Source organism: Phyllobates terribilis, unplaced genomic scaffold (assembly GCF_046119375.1).
Source record: "Phyllobates terribilis strain yellow unplaced genomic scaffold, ASM4611937v1 Scaffold_1__5_contigs__length_1240528914, whole genome shotgun sequence".
Lineage (NCBI taxonomy): Eukaryota > Metazoa > Chordata > Amphibia > Anura > Dendrobatidae > Phyllobates > Phyllobates terribilis.
Genome location: NW_027362761.1, coordinates 241,173,522 through 241,194,751, shown reverse-complemented (window position 1 = coordinate 241,194,751; position 21,230 = coordinate 241,173,522). Strand labels below are relative to the sequence as shown.

The 21,230-nt window shown below is 42.4% G+C and overlaps 1 protein-coding gene across 1 annotated transcript in view; it reads left to right on the top strand.

Annotated features, from left to right (window-relative positions):
- Positions 1-17,447: 17,447 nt before the first annotated feature.
- LOC141231025 (uncharacterized) overlaps positions 17,448-21,230 on the top strand; it is a 71,802-nt gene continuing 68,019 nt past the window's right edge. Inside the window, exons 1-4 of the mRNA XM_073667723.1 lie at positions 17,448-17,496; positions 17,628-17,699; positions 18,048-18,265; positions 20,488-20,642. Of these exons, the coding sequence (XP_073523824.1) occupies positions 17,448-17,496; positions 17,628-17,699; positions 18,048-18,265; positions 20,488-20,642 (494 nt within the window). The remainder of the gene's footprint in view (positions 17,497-17,627; positions 17,700-18,047; positions 18,266-20,487; positions 20,643-21,230) is intronic.

Sequence of the window (21,230 nt, the reverse complement as noted above, 5' to 3'; positions counted from 1 at the left end):
GCGGTTTCGCTTTGCTCAGCCCTGTCCACCGCGTCTGCGGTTTTGCTTTGCCCAGCCCTGTCCACCGCGTCTGCGGTTTCGCTTTGCTCAGCCCTGTCCACCGCGCCTGCGGTTTCGCTTTGCTCAGCCCTGTCCACCGCGTCTGCGGTTTCGCTTTGCTGAGCCCTGTCCACTGCGCCTGCGGTTTCGCTGTGCTCAGCCCTGTCCACCGCGTCGGCGGTTTTGCTTTGCTCAGCCCTGTCCACCGCGTCTGCGGTTTCGCTTTGCTCAGCCCTGTCCACCGCGTCTGCGGTTTCGCTTTGCTCAGCCCTGTCCACCGCGTCTGCGGATTCGCTGTGCTCAGCCCTGTCCACCGCGTCTGCGGTTTCGCTTTGCTCAGCCCTGTCCACCGCGTCTGCGGTTTCGCTTCACTCAGCCCTGTCCACCGCGTCTGCGGTTTCGCTTCGCTCAGCCCTGTCCACCGCATCTGCGTTTTCGCTTCGCTCAGCCCTGTCCACCGCGTCTGCGGTTTCGCTTCGCTCAGCCTTGTCCACCGCGTCTGCGGTTTCGCTTTGCTCAGCCCTGTCCACCGCGTCTGCGGTTTTGCTTTGCTCGGCTTTGTCTACCGCTTATGCGGTTTCGCTCTGCTCAGCCTTGTCTACCGCGTTGCGGTTTCGCTTTGCTCAGCCCTGTCCACCGCGCCTGCGGTTTCGCTTTGCTCAGCCCTGTCCACCGCGTCTGCGGTTTTGCTTTGCTCAGCCCTGTCCACCGCGCCTGCGGTTTCGCTGTGCTCAGCCCTGTCCACCGCGTCGGCGGTTTTGCTTTGCTCAGCCCTGTCCACCGCGTCTGCGGATTCGCTTTGCTCAGCCCTGTCCACCGCGTCTGCGGTTTCGCTTTGCTCAGCCCTGTCCACCGCGTCTGCGGATTCGCTGTGCTCAGCCCTGTCCACCGCGTCTGCGGTTTCGCTTTGCTCAGCCCTGTCCACCGCGTCTGCGGTTTCGCTTTGCTCAGCCCTGTCCACCGCGTCTGCGGTTTCGCTTCGCTCAGCCCTGTCCACCGCGTCTGCGTTTTCGCTTCGCTCAGCCCTGTCCACCGCGTCTGCGATTTCGCTTCGCTCAGCCTTGTCCACCGCGTCTGCGGTTTTGCTTTGCTCAGCCCTGTCCACCGCGTCTGCGGTTTTGCTTTGCTCAGCTTTGTCTACCGCGTATGCGGTTTCGCTCTGCTCAGCCTTGTCTACCGCGTCTGCGGTTCTGCTCTGCTCAGCCTTGTCTACCTCGTCTGCATTTCTGCTCTGCTCTGCCTTGTCTACCGCGTCTGCGGTTCTGCTCTGCTTGGCCTTGATTACCGCACCTGCGGTTTCGCTTTACTCTGTTTGTTTACCGCATCTGCGGCTCCGAATTTGTCTCCCAGTCTGTACTGGACCCTACCCAGCCTGCGCTCTAGTCTGCCTGTTCCTGTATTCCCCGGTGTGGGTCAACAGCCGTGTCCGGAGTCTGACCTGGAGTAGACCCTGGTCCCTCTGCTCGGTTCCTCCCTGGTGCACTGGCGTCGTATGCCGTCGTGCGACCTTAGTCGGATCGGGCAGATACTTAGTTGCGCCCCTCCAGACACTCTCCGGTTCATGGCACAGTGGAACCACTAAACACGCACATGCCAGTCAGTCCGGGCGTGTGCATTACACTCATCTTCCACATCCTCCTCCATATCACCACCATATCTGCCATATCACCATATTCACGTTTCTTGCAAGGGTCATTGGAGTTCCTCCAAATTTTTGGGAGCCGTTGCATTCACTGCATAGGCAAACAGTATGGGAGACCGACTTCCTAATAATGGGAGCATTGTTTTAAGGAGGCCCTCTGACCTCTACGTCTCTTGCAAGGGTCATTGGAGTGCCTACAAATTTTTGACAGTCGTTGCATTCACTGCATAGGCATCAGTATGGGAGACCCACTTCCTAATAATGGGAACATTGTTTTCAGGAGGCCCTCCGACCTCTACGTCTCTTGCAAAGGACCCTGGAGTTCCTCCACATTTTTGTCAGCCGTTGCATTCACTCCATAGGCAAACAGTATGGGAGATCCACTCTTTTTTAATGAGAACAGGTACTCATAACTGTAGCCCAGCTCCATATGTCTTTAAATTGTTAGATGGGTTTTTCCTTAATTTTGGCAGCCGTTGGACTCACAGCATACCCTATATCTGCATAGCAGACCGCTCCTTTCTAATGGGAACATGTCATTACTGTGGCCCAGCTCTATGTGTCTTTAAATTGTTAGTGGGGTTTTTCCTAAATTTTGGCAGCCGTTGGACTCACTGCATACCCTATAACTGTATAGCAGAACTTCTCCTTTCTAATGGTAACATGTCGTTACTGTGGCCCAGCTCTATGTGTCTTTAAATTGTTAGTGGGGTTTTTCTTAAATTTTGACAGCTGTTGGACTCACTGCATACCCTATAACTGTATAGCAGACCTTCTCCTTTCTAATGGGAACATGTCGTTACTGTGGCCCAGATTTGTGTGTCTTTAAATTGTTAGTGGGGTTTTTCCCAAATTTTGGCAACCCTTGCAGTCACAGCATGGGCATTACCAGTATAGGAGAGTCACTCCTTTATAATGGGAACATTTTTTTTAGTGAGACCCTCCTCTATGTCTCTTCAAAGGGTTATTGGGTTGCATCCAAATTTTTGGCACCCCTTGAAGTCATTGCATACACAATAACAGTATAGGAGACCCACTCTTTAATAATGGGAAAAACAAAGCATAGCCGACTGCTGGTCCTTTAAGAATATTAAGACTGTAAAAATAGTGTTTGTGACTTTCACAATCCCTCCTTCATAAATGAAATAGGATCTGTCTGATTATGTTTCACACACCACATGGCCAGATAAGGTTGTAAAATGTTAAAATGACATTTCCCGGTGAATACATTTGTCTTAGTTGAAAGCAATGTGTGACATGCAGAAGTAGTACTGTTGCTTCAAAAGCATCCAGCAACTGTTACAAATAACGCAAGCACAGGAGACAGTGTTGTGCTTCTGAAGCATCCAGCAACTAGAGGGGTTAACACAGTCACAGGAGACAGGGAGTGTTTTAGTAGAGCCCCAGGGGGATTGTGGGGAACTTGTTATTGTAGTCTGGCTGAATCCGAAGAGAAAGGTGGTGTGTTATCTGGATCTGACAGAAGGCAACTGAACAGGATTCAGATCAAGAGAAAAACTAAACACAGGTCAGATAAACTCCCTGAACTAACAGTGCAGAGTACTATCGGGCAAGAAGATAAGGACTGGAAGGAATTGTGTCACAGGGATCATCTCCCTCATCAAACCCTCCCACCACCATCTCCCTCATCAAACCCTCCCACCACCATCTCCATGCAGGGTAAAGAATGCTGTGTACTATTGTGTCCTTGTGAAGGAAAAGCCTGTGGTTATGTATGCATAGAAGTGTGCAGCTAAGAGATCTAATCTATGCTGAATTATTCTACTGAAGAGACTGTAATACTGTGCCTTGTGAAGAAACTACTGTATTGTTATTGGAGCCGGTTGCTCAAGAAACTCAGACTGTACTGTAATGAAGATTGCTGCGGTAATATCTCTGAATTGCACCGTGCTTCATATTAAATTCCACTGTTAAACTGTTGAAAAAGACTCTTGTCAGATCTGTCTGGTCAACAATTGAATATATCATGTGCCTGAGAGAAGCTGCAGCCTATGGTTGCCCTGAGTAACGTTTCACCCAGGATTCAAAAGAATTCATGAAACCCGTCTCGCCCTATCTGAAACTAGCGGCATGCGTGTGACAAATGCAAAAGTGCAAAAATGCATCAAAAATGCTACCTGTGAACATAGCCCAAGGTGTGGAGGAGCATTTTTGTTTTTGGTTATTTATTTTGCCTTATATACAAGTCATTATCCTGGAAAGGATGTTCATTAACATATTTCCCAGGAAAATCCATTTTGGTTTAGTTTTTGTATGTTTTATTGTGAGTCCGTAAAAGTGGTGAAATATCTCTGACAACGTTGTTGACAGCAGTGACCTGGGAGTGAGAAATGCTTCCAGGGGTCTTCCCCATGCAGTTCCCATGTCATTTGAGCACTGTTCCCATCGATTTGGGCAATTTTTAGGCCTTCTGTGGACCGCCAGGGGAGCCACCGGAAAAATGCTCGAGTTTCCCATAGACTTACATTGGGCTCGTTACTAGGACCGAGCACTCGAGCATTCCAATTTGCTTGACCCGAGGAATGAGTACCTGAGCATTTTAGTGCTCGCTCATCACTATTAATAACGTGATACAGCAGGGGACATCTCAGTTTGAAATAGTTTGGTGCATATCTCATATGTTATACAGACCTCATCCACACTAAAAAAATTATTTTACTAAAGTGATATAGCAAGCCATATCTCACCTTGTCATTTAGTGCCGCTGAAATTCAGCTCTGTGCAGAACTGGTGCAGACTAAAAAATCTAATTTTTTTACTAATAACATGCTCCTACCATACTATCTGAGCAACATGATTTGTAAAAAGAGAGGTCATGGTGGAAGGGGGAATATGCTTGGTGTTCAAGGTATATGTGGGGTAGGTGGTAATGTAAGTGAAAGCAGTAGTGAACCAACACCGTCATGTTCTATCCAAAGGCAACTGACAACGTCTGTTACTAGACAGGCTACTCCACTCCCTTTCTTTTGGCAGCTGCACAGCAATACGTCTTGTTGATAAGGGCCAGAAAGAGCATGTGCTCCAGTCGATGGCAAGCGCTGCTTCAAGTGGCCTCTCCTTTTCTTCCTCCACCTCAAAATCAAACACAGTACAGTCCACAGAGGTGGCACCCCAATTACCCTTGCTTCCCCCCGCGTCACAACTGTCCAACTGACCAAATGACTGAAGGGAACCACAGATGGATGAGTCTGTAGAACTGTTCACCCATTCTATACCATGGGCATCAGAAGTGTACCCCAAACATTCACAGAGTCAAGAGGAGGAAAGCATCTGCACCAAATTTTTTTTCGGTTGGATTCGGGGCAGGACGAAGTAGGGTCCGAGCAGGTTCCTGACCCTCGTCACCAGACGTTAACCCCCAGGGGGGAGGTGATCCTGATGAGACTCAGATACCTGAGGCTCATGCAGACTGTACTGTGCTGTCAGGTCAACAAGAGCAGAAGGGTCACTGTCAGGGTGAGGAATGGGATAACACATTGGATGATGATAAGGTTAAAGATCCTAGATAAGGTTGAAGATCTGTGAACCCAGAGTCACGCAGCCAAGTAGCTCATCTGAGGAGGTGGAGGAGGAAGACAGGGAGGTTATGTTTCGCCCTACGGCGCAGATATGGAGTGATGCAAGCACAAGGAGCACTGCATCCTTAGCCACAACTGTCACAGCGGTCACAGGTCTGCATCTTGCAGTGGCAGCAAGGTTTGTCTAGCATGGGCCTTTTTTGACAAGGCAAAGGATGAGCCAACTCACATTATCTGCAAACTTTGCAACAAAAAACTCAGTGGAGGGAAAAAGTGCAATAATTTGTATACTACATGCATGAACCTTCACATTCGCAATCAACATGTGTTACGCTGGCAATCTCACTGCGATAAAATGCTGACCAGCGGACCTCAACAATAACCAACTGCCCCATCAACCATATCCACTGCTTCTACCTCCTCCTCTGTTACCGTGCCAAGTATTGTCACACAGATCTCCACCGCAGAACTTTAGGTTCTTTACCCGCTCCAGTCAGGCTGAATGAGAGCCCGTCAGCTGTAACAGAAGCAGACATGCCTGCTGTTTTTGACCGATCTCAGAAAACAAGCACAACTTTATCATTCCATCATAACAACTCCGCCTGAATCTCACTCACGGTCCAGCTGTTTTTCCGGTTCACCATATTCCGCCATCTCTCAGCACAGCAGCCAGCCCTCGGTTTCGTAGTTGTGGTCACGTAAAAGATTGTTTCCTCCTACACATGACAAAGCTAAGAGATTGAACTCCACCATCTCCAATTTGTTGGCCACGAAAATATTGGTGTCAGGTCTTAATTTTTTTAAATGTGAACACTCTTGGTTGGGTCTCCATCTGCTGGGTTGGCTATAGTGGAAGAGATGTCAGTCCCCATTATACTAGTTCTACTCTAGTGAAATTAATTCTTTGGTGCAGATATTGTTGTCACAGGGGTACACATGATGTAATCAAAATTGTTTTTCTTACTACCATGGTATGTAAAGCAGGCTACATTTAATCTTTTAATTCTTTGGTGCTGATATTGTTCTCCATACAGGGGTACACATTAGTGATGAGCGAGCACTAAATGTGCTCAACTTAGTTGTTCAGTGGTTTCTCAAAACCTACCCAGAACTGCCAGAGCTGCTTGTGAAAGTGTGCTGCCTGTGTGCCCATTTCAGGAAGTCAGCTACTGCTTCCGCCACCCTGGCAGTGCTTCAGCAGTGTTTGCAGCTTCCTGTTCACCCACTGGTGTGCGATGTGACATGTTGGAAATCAACAATGTTGGGAACGATTTGTGAGCAGCAGAGGGCAGTTGTTGAGTACCAGCTTCAACACGCCCATTGATATTCAGGTCAGCCTCCGCACATAACAGTTGATGAGTGGGCATGGATGTCTGACATCTGTGCCATCCTCCAAAACTTTGAGGACTCCACTAAGATGGTGAGCGGCGATGACACCATAATTAGCGTCACCATCCAGCTTCTCTATCTACTGAAACACTCGCTGCTCACAATTAAAGAGGAGGCATTGCAGATGGAGCAAGGAACTATACAGAGTGATGTTATACAGCCCAGCCTCATTTCATCTCAACACGGATTGGGTGATAATGAGGAGGAGGAGGATAACATTGACAGTCGTCCTCTTGGTGTTTGTTTTTGTCCCCCATCGAATCCAATTGCGTTCGGCAATGTTCGGCGAGTATTCGCCAAATAAATTGAATATTGCAAATTCGACGATCGGAATCCGAACCGAATATTGAAACTTTCGCTCATTTCTAATAGTATTTAAGACAGAGATATTAGTATTTTTATCAAATTAATTTCCAAAAAAATTTTGTAATTCAGTTCGGAGTTTGAGGAGAGTGATATGGTGATCACCAGAAGGTTGAGTTTGCTGAGAGCACTCAGCTATCCAAATTCCATCTGCATTCTGAAATTTTCTATTTCTTTAACTTTTTAAATCTCAATGAATGTTGAATCATGAGATATTTTACTGTAGCCTTATGGGCATCCCATAAATTGAAAGGGTGGGCATCTAGAAAATCATTAATAACTATTAATGACTATTAATAACTATTAAGACTTCAAAATTCTGATTGTAGGCAAGTAATCGGAAGAACAATTGTTCCTCCAGATCCTATTGTAATGTGACGCAGGGCAGTAACCATGGGCTAGATACTAGTCTTTCACACCCCAGCACGCTACATAAAGGTGGGGGTCCTGGCTGGTATGCAAATTTTGTTTACAGGGGTACTACACCCTTGCAGGTCGCATGATGCTGGTAACTTCGGCTGGCTAGGACTGGATGTTGAAAACTTTAGTGAGGGAGGCCACCACTAAAAAATAAACAGACTATTAGTTAACACCAACTTGGTGGGAACTATGAACAATAACTAGCAGGTGCACTAGTTTACAAATGTTTTCTTTACTGTTATGCTGGGTGATGGTGAACTGACCCACTGCTAGCCAGCAAGAGCAGTGTGTTGGTAACACTTGGCACTAGCCTGCTCGCCTCTGAGGGCCGGGTATACTTTTCTCCCACTACCCGGACCTGGCAAGGGGGAACTTTAGCAGAGCCCTTCCCAGGCGGGGAGCAGTACGGCGGATGGTGACCGGACAGACAAACAGCAGACTGGGCGAACACACCAGAACTAAAAACCGCAGTGCAATTGCATAAACTAAGGTGAATAATGATAAACCAAACACAGGCACCAAAGGATGAACCACCTCAGAAGCACAGCAACATTGACTTTAACAACCCACCAGAACTGAAAATAATCAGCAACAAAAGGAGGAAATGGCAGGCTTAGCTATGCCTTCCAGCAGTCACCTGACCATGCTGGGGCAACGCCCAATCTCCAGCCGCAGACAACAGAGACACCGGAGGAGGAGAGAGAAGACTGCATGGAACCTTCCACCATCCGACTGCCGCAGAAGGTACGGCATCCCGCATCAGTTAGTAGCAGCTAGCACCAGTGCATCCGAAGTCTCTGGGTTCCCGCACAGTATAATCGCTGAGAGCAGCGGCATCCCACCTTCCAGAGATGCTAGGAGTCTCGCCTAACATGGAAACCTTGAAAAGGAAGCTGAAGACCCTCTTCCTCTGACAAGCTTACAATCTGCGATAACCCTTGCTCTAGCATACCGCTGCATGACCAGCTGTACCCTGACCTACTGTATCCTCACCCATCCTTGTAGATTGTTTGTCTTCTCTCCTCTTGTAGCAGTCAGCGACCCCTTTTCACATGTAAATCGCCATGGAATAAATGTCGCTATAATAATAAATAACAATAAGTAGAGCACTTGCACTCTGGGTCAATTGATGGCAGTTTCCTGGTGTCTGCCCAATTTGATGTGTTTTGTCAGCTTTTGGGCCTGTTTGAAAGTGTTCTGTATGCGTTTGATTTTGCCCCCCATTGAATCCAATGACTTTCCGTAATGTTCGACAAATATTCGACGAATAAATCGAATATTGCAAATTAGACGATAGGAATCCGAACCGAATATTGAAATATTCACTCATCTCTAATAGTAATTAAGACAGAGATTTTGGTATTTTTATCAAATTCATTTACAAAAAATATTTGTGATTCAGTTCGGAGTTTGAGAGTGATATGGTGATCACCTGAAGATTGGGTTTGCTGAGAGCACTCAGCTATCCAAATTCCATCGGCATTCTGAAATTATCTATTTCTTTAACTTTTTAAATCTCAATGAATTTTGAATCATGAAATATTTAACTATAGCCTTATGGGCATCCCATAAATTGAAAGGGTGGGCATCGAGAAAATCATTCTTTTGGAAATAACTATTTATTAAGACTTCAAAATTCTACGGTGTCTGGTGACCGGACACACAAACAGCAGGCAGGGTGTTAAATATTAATTAAGGATATTCATTTTATTCTTAATTCTGAATTCTGTATTATACATTGCATAAGATTGCATCAGCCATCGTGCTAGGGTTTCTAGATGACATGCTCTATTTGTGTATTTATAGTTAGTACCATGAATAGAAGAACAGCTGGTATGACCGGCTATATAATCCCATGTTAGAGACAGGGGGTGCGCTCTTGCCATTTCACAGGACACTGAACGAGGATCTGTGTGTGAAACAGCTGCTGATGTATACCCAAGGAGACACGTCCTTTACCCGGACACATGGTGTCATCCTGACACACGTGCTGGACCCAGACAGACGCAATCTACAATTTAGGATTCCAGGAAAAGATGGGTAAATCTCAATTATTAAGCTAATTATGGACAAATGGACAATCATTTTGTAACTAACTATTTTATGTAACTATTGCAATCATTCTTTTTATTGAACAATCCAAGAATAAATTGATAGATTTTTTAATAAGAATATTGTGATATCGATACTTTGATCGATCGCATCTGATAAGAATTCCTCGATAGAAAAATATACGGAAATAAGTATTTTTTTACACAGGGCAAACACACCAGAACTAAAAACCTCAGAGCAATTGCATAAACTAAGGTGAAAGCTGGTAAACCAAACACAGGCACCAAAGGATGAACCACCTCAGAAGCACAGCAACATTGACTTTAACCACCCACCAGAACTGAAAATAATCAGTAACAAAAGGAGGAAATGGCAGGCTTAAATCTGCCTCCCAACAGTCACCTGACCATGCTGGGGCAATGCCCAATCTCCAGCTGCAGACCACAGAGACAACGGAGGAGGAGAGAGAAGACTGGATGGAACCTCCCACCATCTGACTGCCGCAGAAGGTACGGCATCCCGCACCAGTTAGCAGCAGCTAACATCAGTGGACCCAGTGTCCTGGGGTTCCCGCACAGCATAATCACTGAGAGCAGCGGCGTCCCACCTTTCAGAGATGCTTGGAGACTATCTCCTATAATGCAATATCCTGACTGAGTGAGCACCCTTGCTAACTACGCCCCCGGAGGTGACACCCAACCCCCATGGCCAGTGAAGGGTGACGGGTGACCTGCCAGAGAGCTGGAGCCCGCCCAGAAGAATGAGGGGCCCGCGCAGGTACGGAGCTACCCAGGACCCATCTGCGGTGCATCACTTTAATCTTTCTCTCTCTTCTCCTTACTCAACTACAGATCTCGCTATCCACTAACTTGATCTCCACTCACATCAGGGACACCCACATCACGCGGCTCTGGTGACTAGTCAGACCTTAGGTCTGCTTCTGGTCCATGCTGGGCCCTACAACTATTCATGTGTCTTCCATCTTCTTACACTATCCCTAGAATTATTAGGAGACATTTGAAAAGAAACTAAAACTGGAGAATGGTGTGACTATTTACACACTCCTTCTACAGATTTACATTTCAATATAGAGTACCGTAGATATCAGTGAGTACCAAATCTATTCTGGAAAAAAATGTTATGTCTTATTGAATAAAATATAACCTCTTTTGTTGAGGTGTTCAGTCAACTTAAAGTAATCAATAAACTCATTTTAGGTAGAGAGATACCAAATGATTGATGCTTTACTGTCTCAATGGCTGTGGAGTCAAATTTGGCTTCAGGGATTGTATTAAAATTTCCAAATATGATTAATTATTTAAGAAGTGTATTCAGAAGCGAGTTCGGTCTTTCACTTTGAGAGAAATTATTTTTACCCATCTTTCAGTGAAGCAAAAATCTAGGTTGCAAAATCTAATCTGTGAGTGAGCACCATATGGTGCTTCTTATAGAGGACAGAAAAACATATAGAGTAAATATGAAGCAAAAAAAAGATACAGAAAAATGTAAAATTAAATCCATGTTGTTTGAAACCGTAATACAAAAGTTTATACTTAATGTTTTGGGGAGTAAATTTCATAAACTCAAATTTGGACGCTGTAAAGTAAGTCTAGCAAAAAGTCTGTAATAAGCAAAAAAAATACCAATAAACGAATAAATCAAATAGGTGGTGGTCCTTAGGACACTATACCAGTCGTCATGTTGAGATATTGGAGGAGTTTCAACCCCTCGTCTATTGAAGAGAAGGGATTGATGTTTTTCTAAACAGAATCATCATGTTTGTAGTGTATCCCAAACTATCGGTGACTGATTTCCTCGTCTTCAGTGTGGATTGCAATATATTAGCAAAGATATGTACGCCTTTATATGATGCATTATTTTATTTTTTCTCGCTAAAGACAGCAACGAATCATTAACTCTTTAGATATAAAAATGGGCAATGACATATGTGGGTAGAAATCTATGGTGAGGTCCCTTTTATGGAGGCCTGTGAACAGTAATTTTATATTTTTTCCAATATATCTGTATAGTTGAGAAAGTGGAATGTATTGAGGAATTCCTCTCAACTTTTAGTTATTTCTTCTGATTCTATCTTCTAGATCAAAAAATTTCACCTTGAGAGCTGTAACTTACTTTCATAGTGTGATTCGAGCCCAGAAGAGAATTTTAAACCTGCAAATTCACATACTGTGTTCTCAATTTGGCTATAAGCTTGCATTTGAACCATAGGTTCTCCATCCTCTAATGGATTCTAGGAAGCATGTTTATGTATGCCCTCTAGCTCAACCCTTGACCCCTGCTTTTGAGGGCTTGTAGATGGAGTAATGGCATCAGAGTTGTCTTCATTAGTAGCCATATGCTGTGACTCACTTCCCGCATTAGCGCCAAGAGATTTTGTCCTTTTAGGTTTTGAACCTTTTCTTTTGTTTCTTGCTAAAATAGTAGTGTTCCTCTGTAATTCGAAAGATATTCCAAAGTCCTCTTTGTAGCTTACTGGAATGAATTTCTGTGGAGATGTAGAGAGTGGAATTTTGGAGTGAGCAGCCTGTTGAGGATGTATGCAGACTACAGTCTTTTTGTGGCCTTCACCTCTTTAAAAGAAGCTGTCAAGCGCTGCAGTTCGTGTTCATCCTGTCAGCTAGATTTTGGCATTGTGGAAAGTAGGTTTCCCCGGTCAAGGCAGATGTCTTTATAACCTTTGAATGTTGTTTGTGATGGCTCTAGATGAGGTTAATGATGGAGATGAGGCAAGAGATCAGAGCTACACAATGTAATGCTGGTGGGCATATGTAAAGCTGGCAGTTATGGACCCACTGAGCCATGGGCTAGGTTTTCCCTGGACAGGTGTGACAGGGTGTCTACCGGGTCTTCACTAGAGCCTCTGGTGATGAGGATAGACTGGGCTACCGGTAGACATCAGGCAAAATACTATATACTATATGAAGTGCAAGGGGGGGCGCATTATACTACATGGAGTGCAAAGAGGGCGCATCATACTACATGGAGGACTAAATGGGGTGCATTATACTATATGGAAGGCAATTGGGGTGCATTATGATATATGGAGGGCAATGGGGGCACATTATTTTATATGGAGGGCAATAAGAGTGCATGATACTATATGGAGGTGCATTATACTGTATGAATTGCATTGGGGGAGCATTATACTATATGAAGTGCAAGGGGGGCGCATTATTCTATAGAAAGTGCAATTGGATGTATTATATTATATGGAGGCTCATTTAACTTTTGGAAGAACAATAGCTATATGGAGGGCAATGGGGGTACATTATAATATATGGAGGGCAATGGGGGCGCATTATTTTATATGGAGAGCAATAAGGTTGCATTATATTATTTGGAGGTGCATTATACTATTTGAAGTGCATTAGGGGTGAGTTATATTATATGGAGGTGTATTATACTATATGAAGTGCAATAGGGGTACATTATACTATATGAAGTGCAAGGGGGTACATTATACTATATAAACTGTAATTGGGGTGCATTATACTATATGGAGGTGTATTATACTATGTGAAGTTCAATAGGAGCACATTATAATATATGAAGTGCAATTGGGGAGCATTATACTATATGGAGGTGCATTTAACTTTAGGAAGTGCAATAGAGGTGCATTATACTATATGGAGTGCAAAGATGGTGCATTATATTACATGGAGGACTAAAAGGTGTGCATTACGCTATATGGAGTGCAATGGGGGTGCACTATAATATATGGAGGGTAATGGGAGTGCATTATTTTATATGGAGAGCAATAAGGTTGCATTATACTATATGGAGGTGCATTATACTATATGAAGTGCATTGGGCCACATTATACTATATGGAGGTGTATTATTCTATATGTAGTGCAATAGGGGTGCATTATACTGTATGAAGTGCAAGGGGAGCACATTATAGCATTTGACAATAGGAGCGCATTGTACTACATGGAGGACTAAAAGGGGTGCACTATACTATATGTAGGGCAATGGGGGTGCATTTTATTATATGGAGAGCAATGAGGGCGCATTAAATTATCTGTAGGACTATGGGGGTGCATCACACAATATGGAAGGCAATGTAGGTGTATTATACAATATGGAGGGCATTGGGGGCCCATTATACCATATGGATTGCAATGGGGGCGCATTATACTATATAGTACTATATGGTGGAAATAAGGTGCATTATACAATATAGAATACAATGGGGGCACTTTATACTATATGAAGGGCAACGGGGGTGCATTATACTGTATGGAATGCAATGGGGTCATATTATGCTACATGGAGGGCAATGTGGGGTCCATTATATCATTAGGAGAGATAGGTTGGGGGCCATTATCCTATATGGAGGGCTATGTGTGGCCCATTAAACTATATGAGGGACTATGTGGCGACCATTATACTATATGAAAGGCTATTTTGTGGCCATTATACTATTTGAATGGCTATGTGGTGACCATTACAGTATGTGGGGGCCATTATAATATATAAAGGACTCTGTGGGGGCCATCATACTATTTGGAGGGCTATGTGTGGGTTACCTATATAATATTTGGAGGGCTATGTGGGAGCCTTTATACTTTATGGACAACTATGTTGGGGCTATTATATTGTTTGCAGGGATATGTGGGGGTCGTTATACCGTTTGCAGGGCTATGTGGGGGTCCATTTTACTGTTTGCAGGGCTTTGTGGGGGTACATTTCACGGTTGGCAGTTTTATGTGGGGGTTCGGTATACTGCTTGCAGGACTATGGGGAGGTTCCTTATACTGTTTGCAGGGCTATGTGGGAGGCCATTATATAGTATGGAGGGCTAGTGGGTGCATTATACTGTATGCGAATAATTATACAGTATGAAGGTTTGTGTGGGGTCTATCATACTGCGTGGATGGCTGAGTGGGGGATATGCTATTTGGAGGGCTGTGTGGGAGCCATTATGCTGTTTGAAGGGTTATATGGGGTTCATTATGCTATTTGGAGAGCTGTGTGGCGGCCATCATACTATTTGCAGGGCTAGTGGGCCCATCATACTGTATGGAGGGCTGTCTTGGGTCCATTATACTGTATGGAGGGCTGTGCTGGGGTCACAGTTTGGTCATTATACTGTGTTGGAGACAACATACTTTGCTGGGGAGAGGGACACAATAGGGCAATCATGATGTGCATGTGGAGGGTACTGTGGAGTAATTCACTCTGGGGGTATCATACTGTGTTTGGGGGGAACTGTTGTTGGCATGCTACTTTATGGCGGCAATGAGAGTGGAATCTAGAGGCTTCAATGGTAGGAAAATTGCTTTTAAGAGCTGCAAAGTTGTGAGATATGCTCTCCGGTAATCCCACTAAATATTAATTTTTTTAGGAGGTGGGGGAGCAACTAGAACTTCTGCTATGGGGCTTCATGATTTCTATGTACGCCTATGTATTTTTTCCATTCTCTTCCTAATTTTTTTTACAGGCTATGGTAGTCCCTCCACATTTGCTGTACTATACATTGTTGAGGGGCATTTATAGGACATTATGAGGAAGCCTGCAAAGCCAAGCCTGAGGCCATGACAGCCTTCATGTCAGCCTTGACCACATTAAATGCTAAAAACAAAAGCTCTCTTAATGCAGAATTTTTAATAGCTTACTGTAGACTTTAAAGTAACGTAGAGATGCAGCAATTTGGACCCTAGAAAGTTTGATTGAAAAAATGCCATTTTAAATCCCATGAAAATTCTCTAAGTGGCTAAGTGAATTCAGCCTAAATAATTATGCTGTATCTCCTGAACACCATCTGAAATATTAAAAACTTGTGCATATATATAAATCATCTTCCTTTTATGAGTACCCTAAATTAGCAAATCTCAGAGCTCTCCTAGCTCTATTTCATGTGAGCATTATTTTCTTTATTGACATCTCAAGTATGTAGATCTACATGATGCTTATGGGAGGTAATCTATGTCTTCATAATGATCATGACGACATACATTAGCATGTTTGTCAATTGTTGCCATGGACAAGCAAACTGAACTTTAGTTTTGCTTGATATTGCAGAAATAAATCACTTTAGGCTAAAATAGCTGAATTTTTAGTATCAGGGTTGGGCACTGTCGTGGACACTTGTGTCACCACATACACACCCTGTCACCGTACATCCTCTGGCTGGACCAGCGGCACAAGAACAAGCAGTATATAAGCAGCTCCAACCAGTCCTAAACATCTACAAGCTTCACCTGATCTTCTCATCAAGGTAAACCACCAAGCTTCTCCATGCTTATCCAGACTACTAAGTAATCTAGAGCAGAGAGTATCAGAAACTAATGTGAATTATAACTTTTTATTATTATTATTATTATTATTATTATTATTATTAATATTATTATTATTACATGTTTAATTCAATGATGCTTTTAGATCATTTTTGATATAGATTTTTCTAGATATATTCTTGATAAATTCATATAAAATATATGTATTATAATTCACAGTAATATTTATATGCTGAGATATCACTTTGCATTTTCGTGTTTGTAAACACCAAATACATAAATGTAGCAACAAAGTAATAACGAAAGATATTCTGCAATATTTCTTCTATTTGTAACTTTATATTTCTTTGATTAATGTCTTTTCATTTGTATAAAATTTAGTTTGTTTTTTTGAAAAGGGTTCAAAATGAATAAAATAGCATTGTACTAAAATGTCAGGCTCTTTCGTTAACCGTAATACTCACAATACATATTCTAATAGTTTGTAAATGTACATTATAAAGGTGGTTTGCTCAAATTTTAAGAAATCTGCCCAAGAGTACAGGATGTTATTAAATAATCATGTAACCATTAATTACCTGCCGGATTCGCAGCGGCTCCGGTGCTGTCACTCAGTGGGCACCTCCAATCCTGCACTGATGATGTCTCATCCATTTAAGTTACTACTGCAGCCAATCATTGGCCTTAACAATGACGTTTGCACATAATTCCAGGAATGATAATAAGGCCGGGGTCACACGGGGTCATGCGAGGGAAGCAGAACGATTATGTGACACTCGGGTCAAACTCTGATCAGAATTTGATCCGAGTGTCAGCTTAGTGTGTTCTGTTTCTCTTGAATCATGGCTCAGGTGAATAGAAGTGGGAGACCAAGAGATCTCCATCTTCTCCATTCTGTGAGTCAGCGGAAGTCGGACTTCACTCAAATATCAGCTAAGTGCAGTCCGATGATTTCCACGCACCCAAAGACTTGAATGAGTGAATGGCATCCGGTTTGTGCAGTAATTCCCAGCATGCTGTGATTTTTTTCTGACACCGAACTGATATGAGAAAAATAAAGCCCCATGGAATAACATTGCTCTGAGTTCTATGCGATGTTTTATTGCATAGCACTCGTCCGATGTATACGCTTATGTGAATGGGCCTTTACAGATAGCCACTTACCTGTAACTTGAGAAAATCCAAATCTCTTATATTCTTAACATGGTTTCCTAAATATCTTCAATGGAATTGAGACAGAACCAGCGACATAACTGTTAAAGTTAATGGAAAACATCAAAATATTTTATAGATTTAGATTTACAAAATCATATCCTCAATATCCACAGTGGCTGTAAGAAAAACAAACCCCTAATGTTACTGAAAAAAATCCTTCATGCATGAATCTGTATAGAGGCCTAGCACTGTGTGATGGAGCTGCCGGGAGGAGCGAGGCAGGACATGAAGCAGCTCATATTCACATCTTATAGAAAAACATTTTATTTCCCCATGTAATATTCTAGACGCGGTACAGTATGGGCACGATTTCTAGGATGAATTCATCAGCCGTATCCCTCCTTCCTTTACCTCTTTTATCCAAACCTGACCATCTGACACCACTCTTTGGAGGATTTCTTGTGTGAAGATAATAAAAAGGAAGGACACATCTTATTTTAACACTTAGTGGGAAATTAAATCAATTTGTCAAAGGGCTAAAAACAAATCTTAATGATTAACTGTTTCCCTTTGTCTTGTAGGCACAATGAAGATTTTACTAGGATTACTTCTGGCGCTGTGCGGTTTTTTATCAGGTAAAAAAAAATTCATATATTGTATAAAATCAAGGAAATTTTATTTAAAGATTTATTAATTTCACAAAGTGTTAGCGGGGATTGTATAAGTGTAACATGTCTTACCACATTATTATTTTCTCTTCATGTAGTGCATGCAGTAACCGAATCTTGTGATCCACCGGCCAATTGTACCTGTGACCTCAGTAACTACAATTCTTCAGGTAAGGAATACAGAGCGTGAGCGTTCTCAGCAATTGTTACATTGCAGCAGCATTGCTTCCAAAGAAAGAAGATCTCTGCAGCCCCCACAGAAGGCCATGGAGCCCCACATGGAGTCCTTTTAGCTCCATGTAACATTGATGCCACCTCCTACACATGGCGGAGGATTATCTAATTATTCATTATAATTCGTTATAATTGGTGAATTCCAGCGATAAGATGGTTATAATACAAGTAATCTTATAATACACTTGTAAATTGTTAATGAACCCGCTTGTATTTGACTCCGAATGGTTTTCTGTGTGCATTTCTGTGTGTAAAACAAGTTTATCCGTTGTTTCCCCATTTAGTGACACCACCAACTCCAACTATTAACTGCTCAAATGGAGTGATGACCATTTACATTTCAAAATGCCAACTGGAAGCGAGCCTGTTCAACATCTCTAACTTGGCACTGCTTAATAACACTGATCCCGACTGTGCAAGTAAAGAATACTCGGTAGACGGAGAGTTTCAAGTCGGCTTCCTTAATCCAATGAGCTCCGCAAAGTGCGGCAACAGTTTAACAGTGAGTACAAGAAAAACATGCTTCAATGTATGATGAAAACAGGCGCATGTCTACCAAGCTCAAGTAGGACCCTCAATGCCATTTTTCAATAGATAAGTTGCCTTGTTATCAATGTTGACATTGTATCTTTAATTACTGATTTGTGGTACAGAATTCCATAATGTGACTGCTGTAACTGTAATGCTGCTTTGTTATATATTGATGTCTGATTTGCCTTTCTTCATCACATCATCAATGATTCTTAGTCCACTGTACAGTTCTGTAATGATGTTTGCGTTCTCTGTATTACCTACACATATCTGTGTGATTTTGTATATACTGTATAAGATCACCACTTATTTTTTTGAGTTTAGGAAACCCAATATTTATTACATCTCATTATTGGAGAGAATGCAAATCTAATTCATGATGTAGCTGCCCGCCTTTTAACCTTCTTCTGCTCTTTTATACAAGTATATATTTTTTGTAATAGGGAACTCAAAATGGTGTTTTTGAGATGTAATATTTCATTTGTAAATAGGCTTTTGTCCTCTTTTTATATACTGCTTCTGCAGCTACTGCTTGACATTGAGTACTGCTGCTGAGCTTACCTGTAAGCAGAGGACTCAGGTTCCTTGTCTGCACAGTTGTCTTCTATTGATATTCAAAAATATTTTTGGAGCCTTCTTGCATTATTTACACCAATTAACCCCTTCACGACATATGACGTTCATGTAAGTCAAATATCATGCCCCTGCCTTTGATGTGGGCTCATACTCTGAGCCAGCATCTTTCCCATCACTTAATGGCTGATTTAATCGGCCATCTTGTGCTTTTAATAGCCGCAGGTGGAGTGGAGCTCTACCACTGGCTGTTAACCTGTTAAATGCAGCTGTCAATCTCTGAGTGCAACAGTTAACACACGTCGGGGGTTCGTGATTCCACATGTCCATCAGCTCACCTATGACGTGATTGCAGGGCGCTGATGGGTTACCATGACAGCTAATGGTCTACTGGAGACCTCCGTGCTTGTCATGGCGATTCTCCTGGGAAAGCCAGTCTGTAGCTGGAGTTTATAGGAGATCGGGATTTTAGCTGACGCACTGCTATGTATAGCACAAGCAATCGGATGATCGCAGCTTTAAGTCCACTAAAAGGACTATTATATACAGTAAAAAATAAAAAAATGTTTCTAAAAATATGGAAAAAATAAAAAAAACAACAAACATTCAAATCACCCCCTTTTTTGCCGCATTAAAAATTAAATAATCACATATTTGGCATCGCTGCTTTCGTAAAAGTCTGATCTATCTAAATATAAAATTAATGAATCTGATCAGTAGATGATGTAATGAGAAAAGTGATAAAAATTGCAGAATTACGTTTAATTAGCCGCCACAAAATTGCAATAAAATACAATGAGGTGATCAAAATAACATTTCTGCCCTAAAATGGTATTGTTAAAAACGGCAGCTAAGGGTGCAAAAAATGAGCCATCACACAGCATTATATCCCAAAAATGTAAAGCGTTACTGGTTGAGGAAAACGGCGACACAAGCAAAGTTTTTTTTTCCCTACAAAATTTCCAATTTTTTTTTCATCACTTAAATAATAATAAAAAAAACATATGTTTGTTATCTACGTAATCGAACTGAGCTGGAGAATCATATTGCCAGGTCACTTTTTCAACGCACTTGGAATTTATTTCTTGCTTCCAGTGCATTACATAATAAAATGAATGGTGTCAAAGGTACAACTCCTCCAGTGAAAAACAAGCCTTCATAATGCTATGTGGACGGAAAAATAAAGTCGTTATGGCTTTTGTAAGAAGGGGAGGAAAAAACAACAAACAAAAAAACGTAAAATCGGGTGAAGGGGTTAACCTTACATTTTATCGGCTCCCTTCTTGTCTGTGTCCGCAGCTAATGCAGGTCATTCTGAAGGATTTTATAAGTAACCTCCTAAATTGTTTGGCATTATAAATGTGCCCGAGTCCGGTGTACAGTGACACCACTATGTGCCCGTACTGTAGGGAGAGTTCCTGCGGATACATTACACATACTGTATGGAAGATGAACTGACATTTTCTTTGTTCCTATTTACACTTGTAATGTTGCAGATACGTTTTATATTGTAATTATAATTTCACATGAAGGCCAATAGTAATGAGGAAACGCTATTCCAATATTTCTCCATCACCCCAGATAAAATGTATGACACAGCCATTATTCGTTTCTTCTCAGGTAAATGCAACTCACGCCATTTATTCCAATATCCTGCATATTTATGCTGAGCAGCAAGCGGTCATCACTAGGAATAACGCCACTGCCAACCTCACCTGCATCTACCCCCTAACTTATCCTGTTTCCCTCAACATTACTTTAAAACCAGTATCAGGGTAAGTTCCTTCCTTCTTAAAATGTCTCATAGTCTACTATCAGATATAGCTGGTCAGTGCTTGGCCATAAGTAAAATGTCCCATAGTCTACTATCAGATATAGCTGGTTAGTGCTTGGCCAAAAGTAAAATGTCTCATAGTCCACTATCAGATATAGCTGGTTAGTGCTTGATCATAAGTAAAATGTCTCATAGTCTACTATCAGATATAGCTGGTTAGTGCTTGGCCAAAAGTAAAATGTCTCATAGTCCACTATCAGATATAGCTGGTTAGTGCTTGATCATAAGTAAAATGTCTCATAGTCTACTATCAGATATAGCTGGTCAGTGCTTGGCCATAAGTAAAATGTCTCATAGTCTACTATCAGATATAGCTGGTCAGTGCTTGCCCATAAGTAAAATGTCTCATAGTCTACTATCAGATATAGGTGGTTAGTGCTTTGTCATAAGTAAAATGTCACATAGTCTACTATCAGATATAGCTGGTCAGTGCTTGGTCATAAGTAAAATGTCTCATAGTCTACTATCGGATATAGCTGGTTAGTGCTTGGCCATAAGTAAAATGTCTCATAGTCTAATATCAGATATA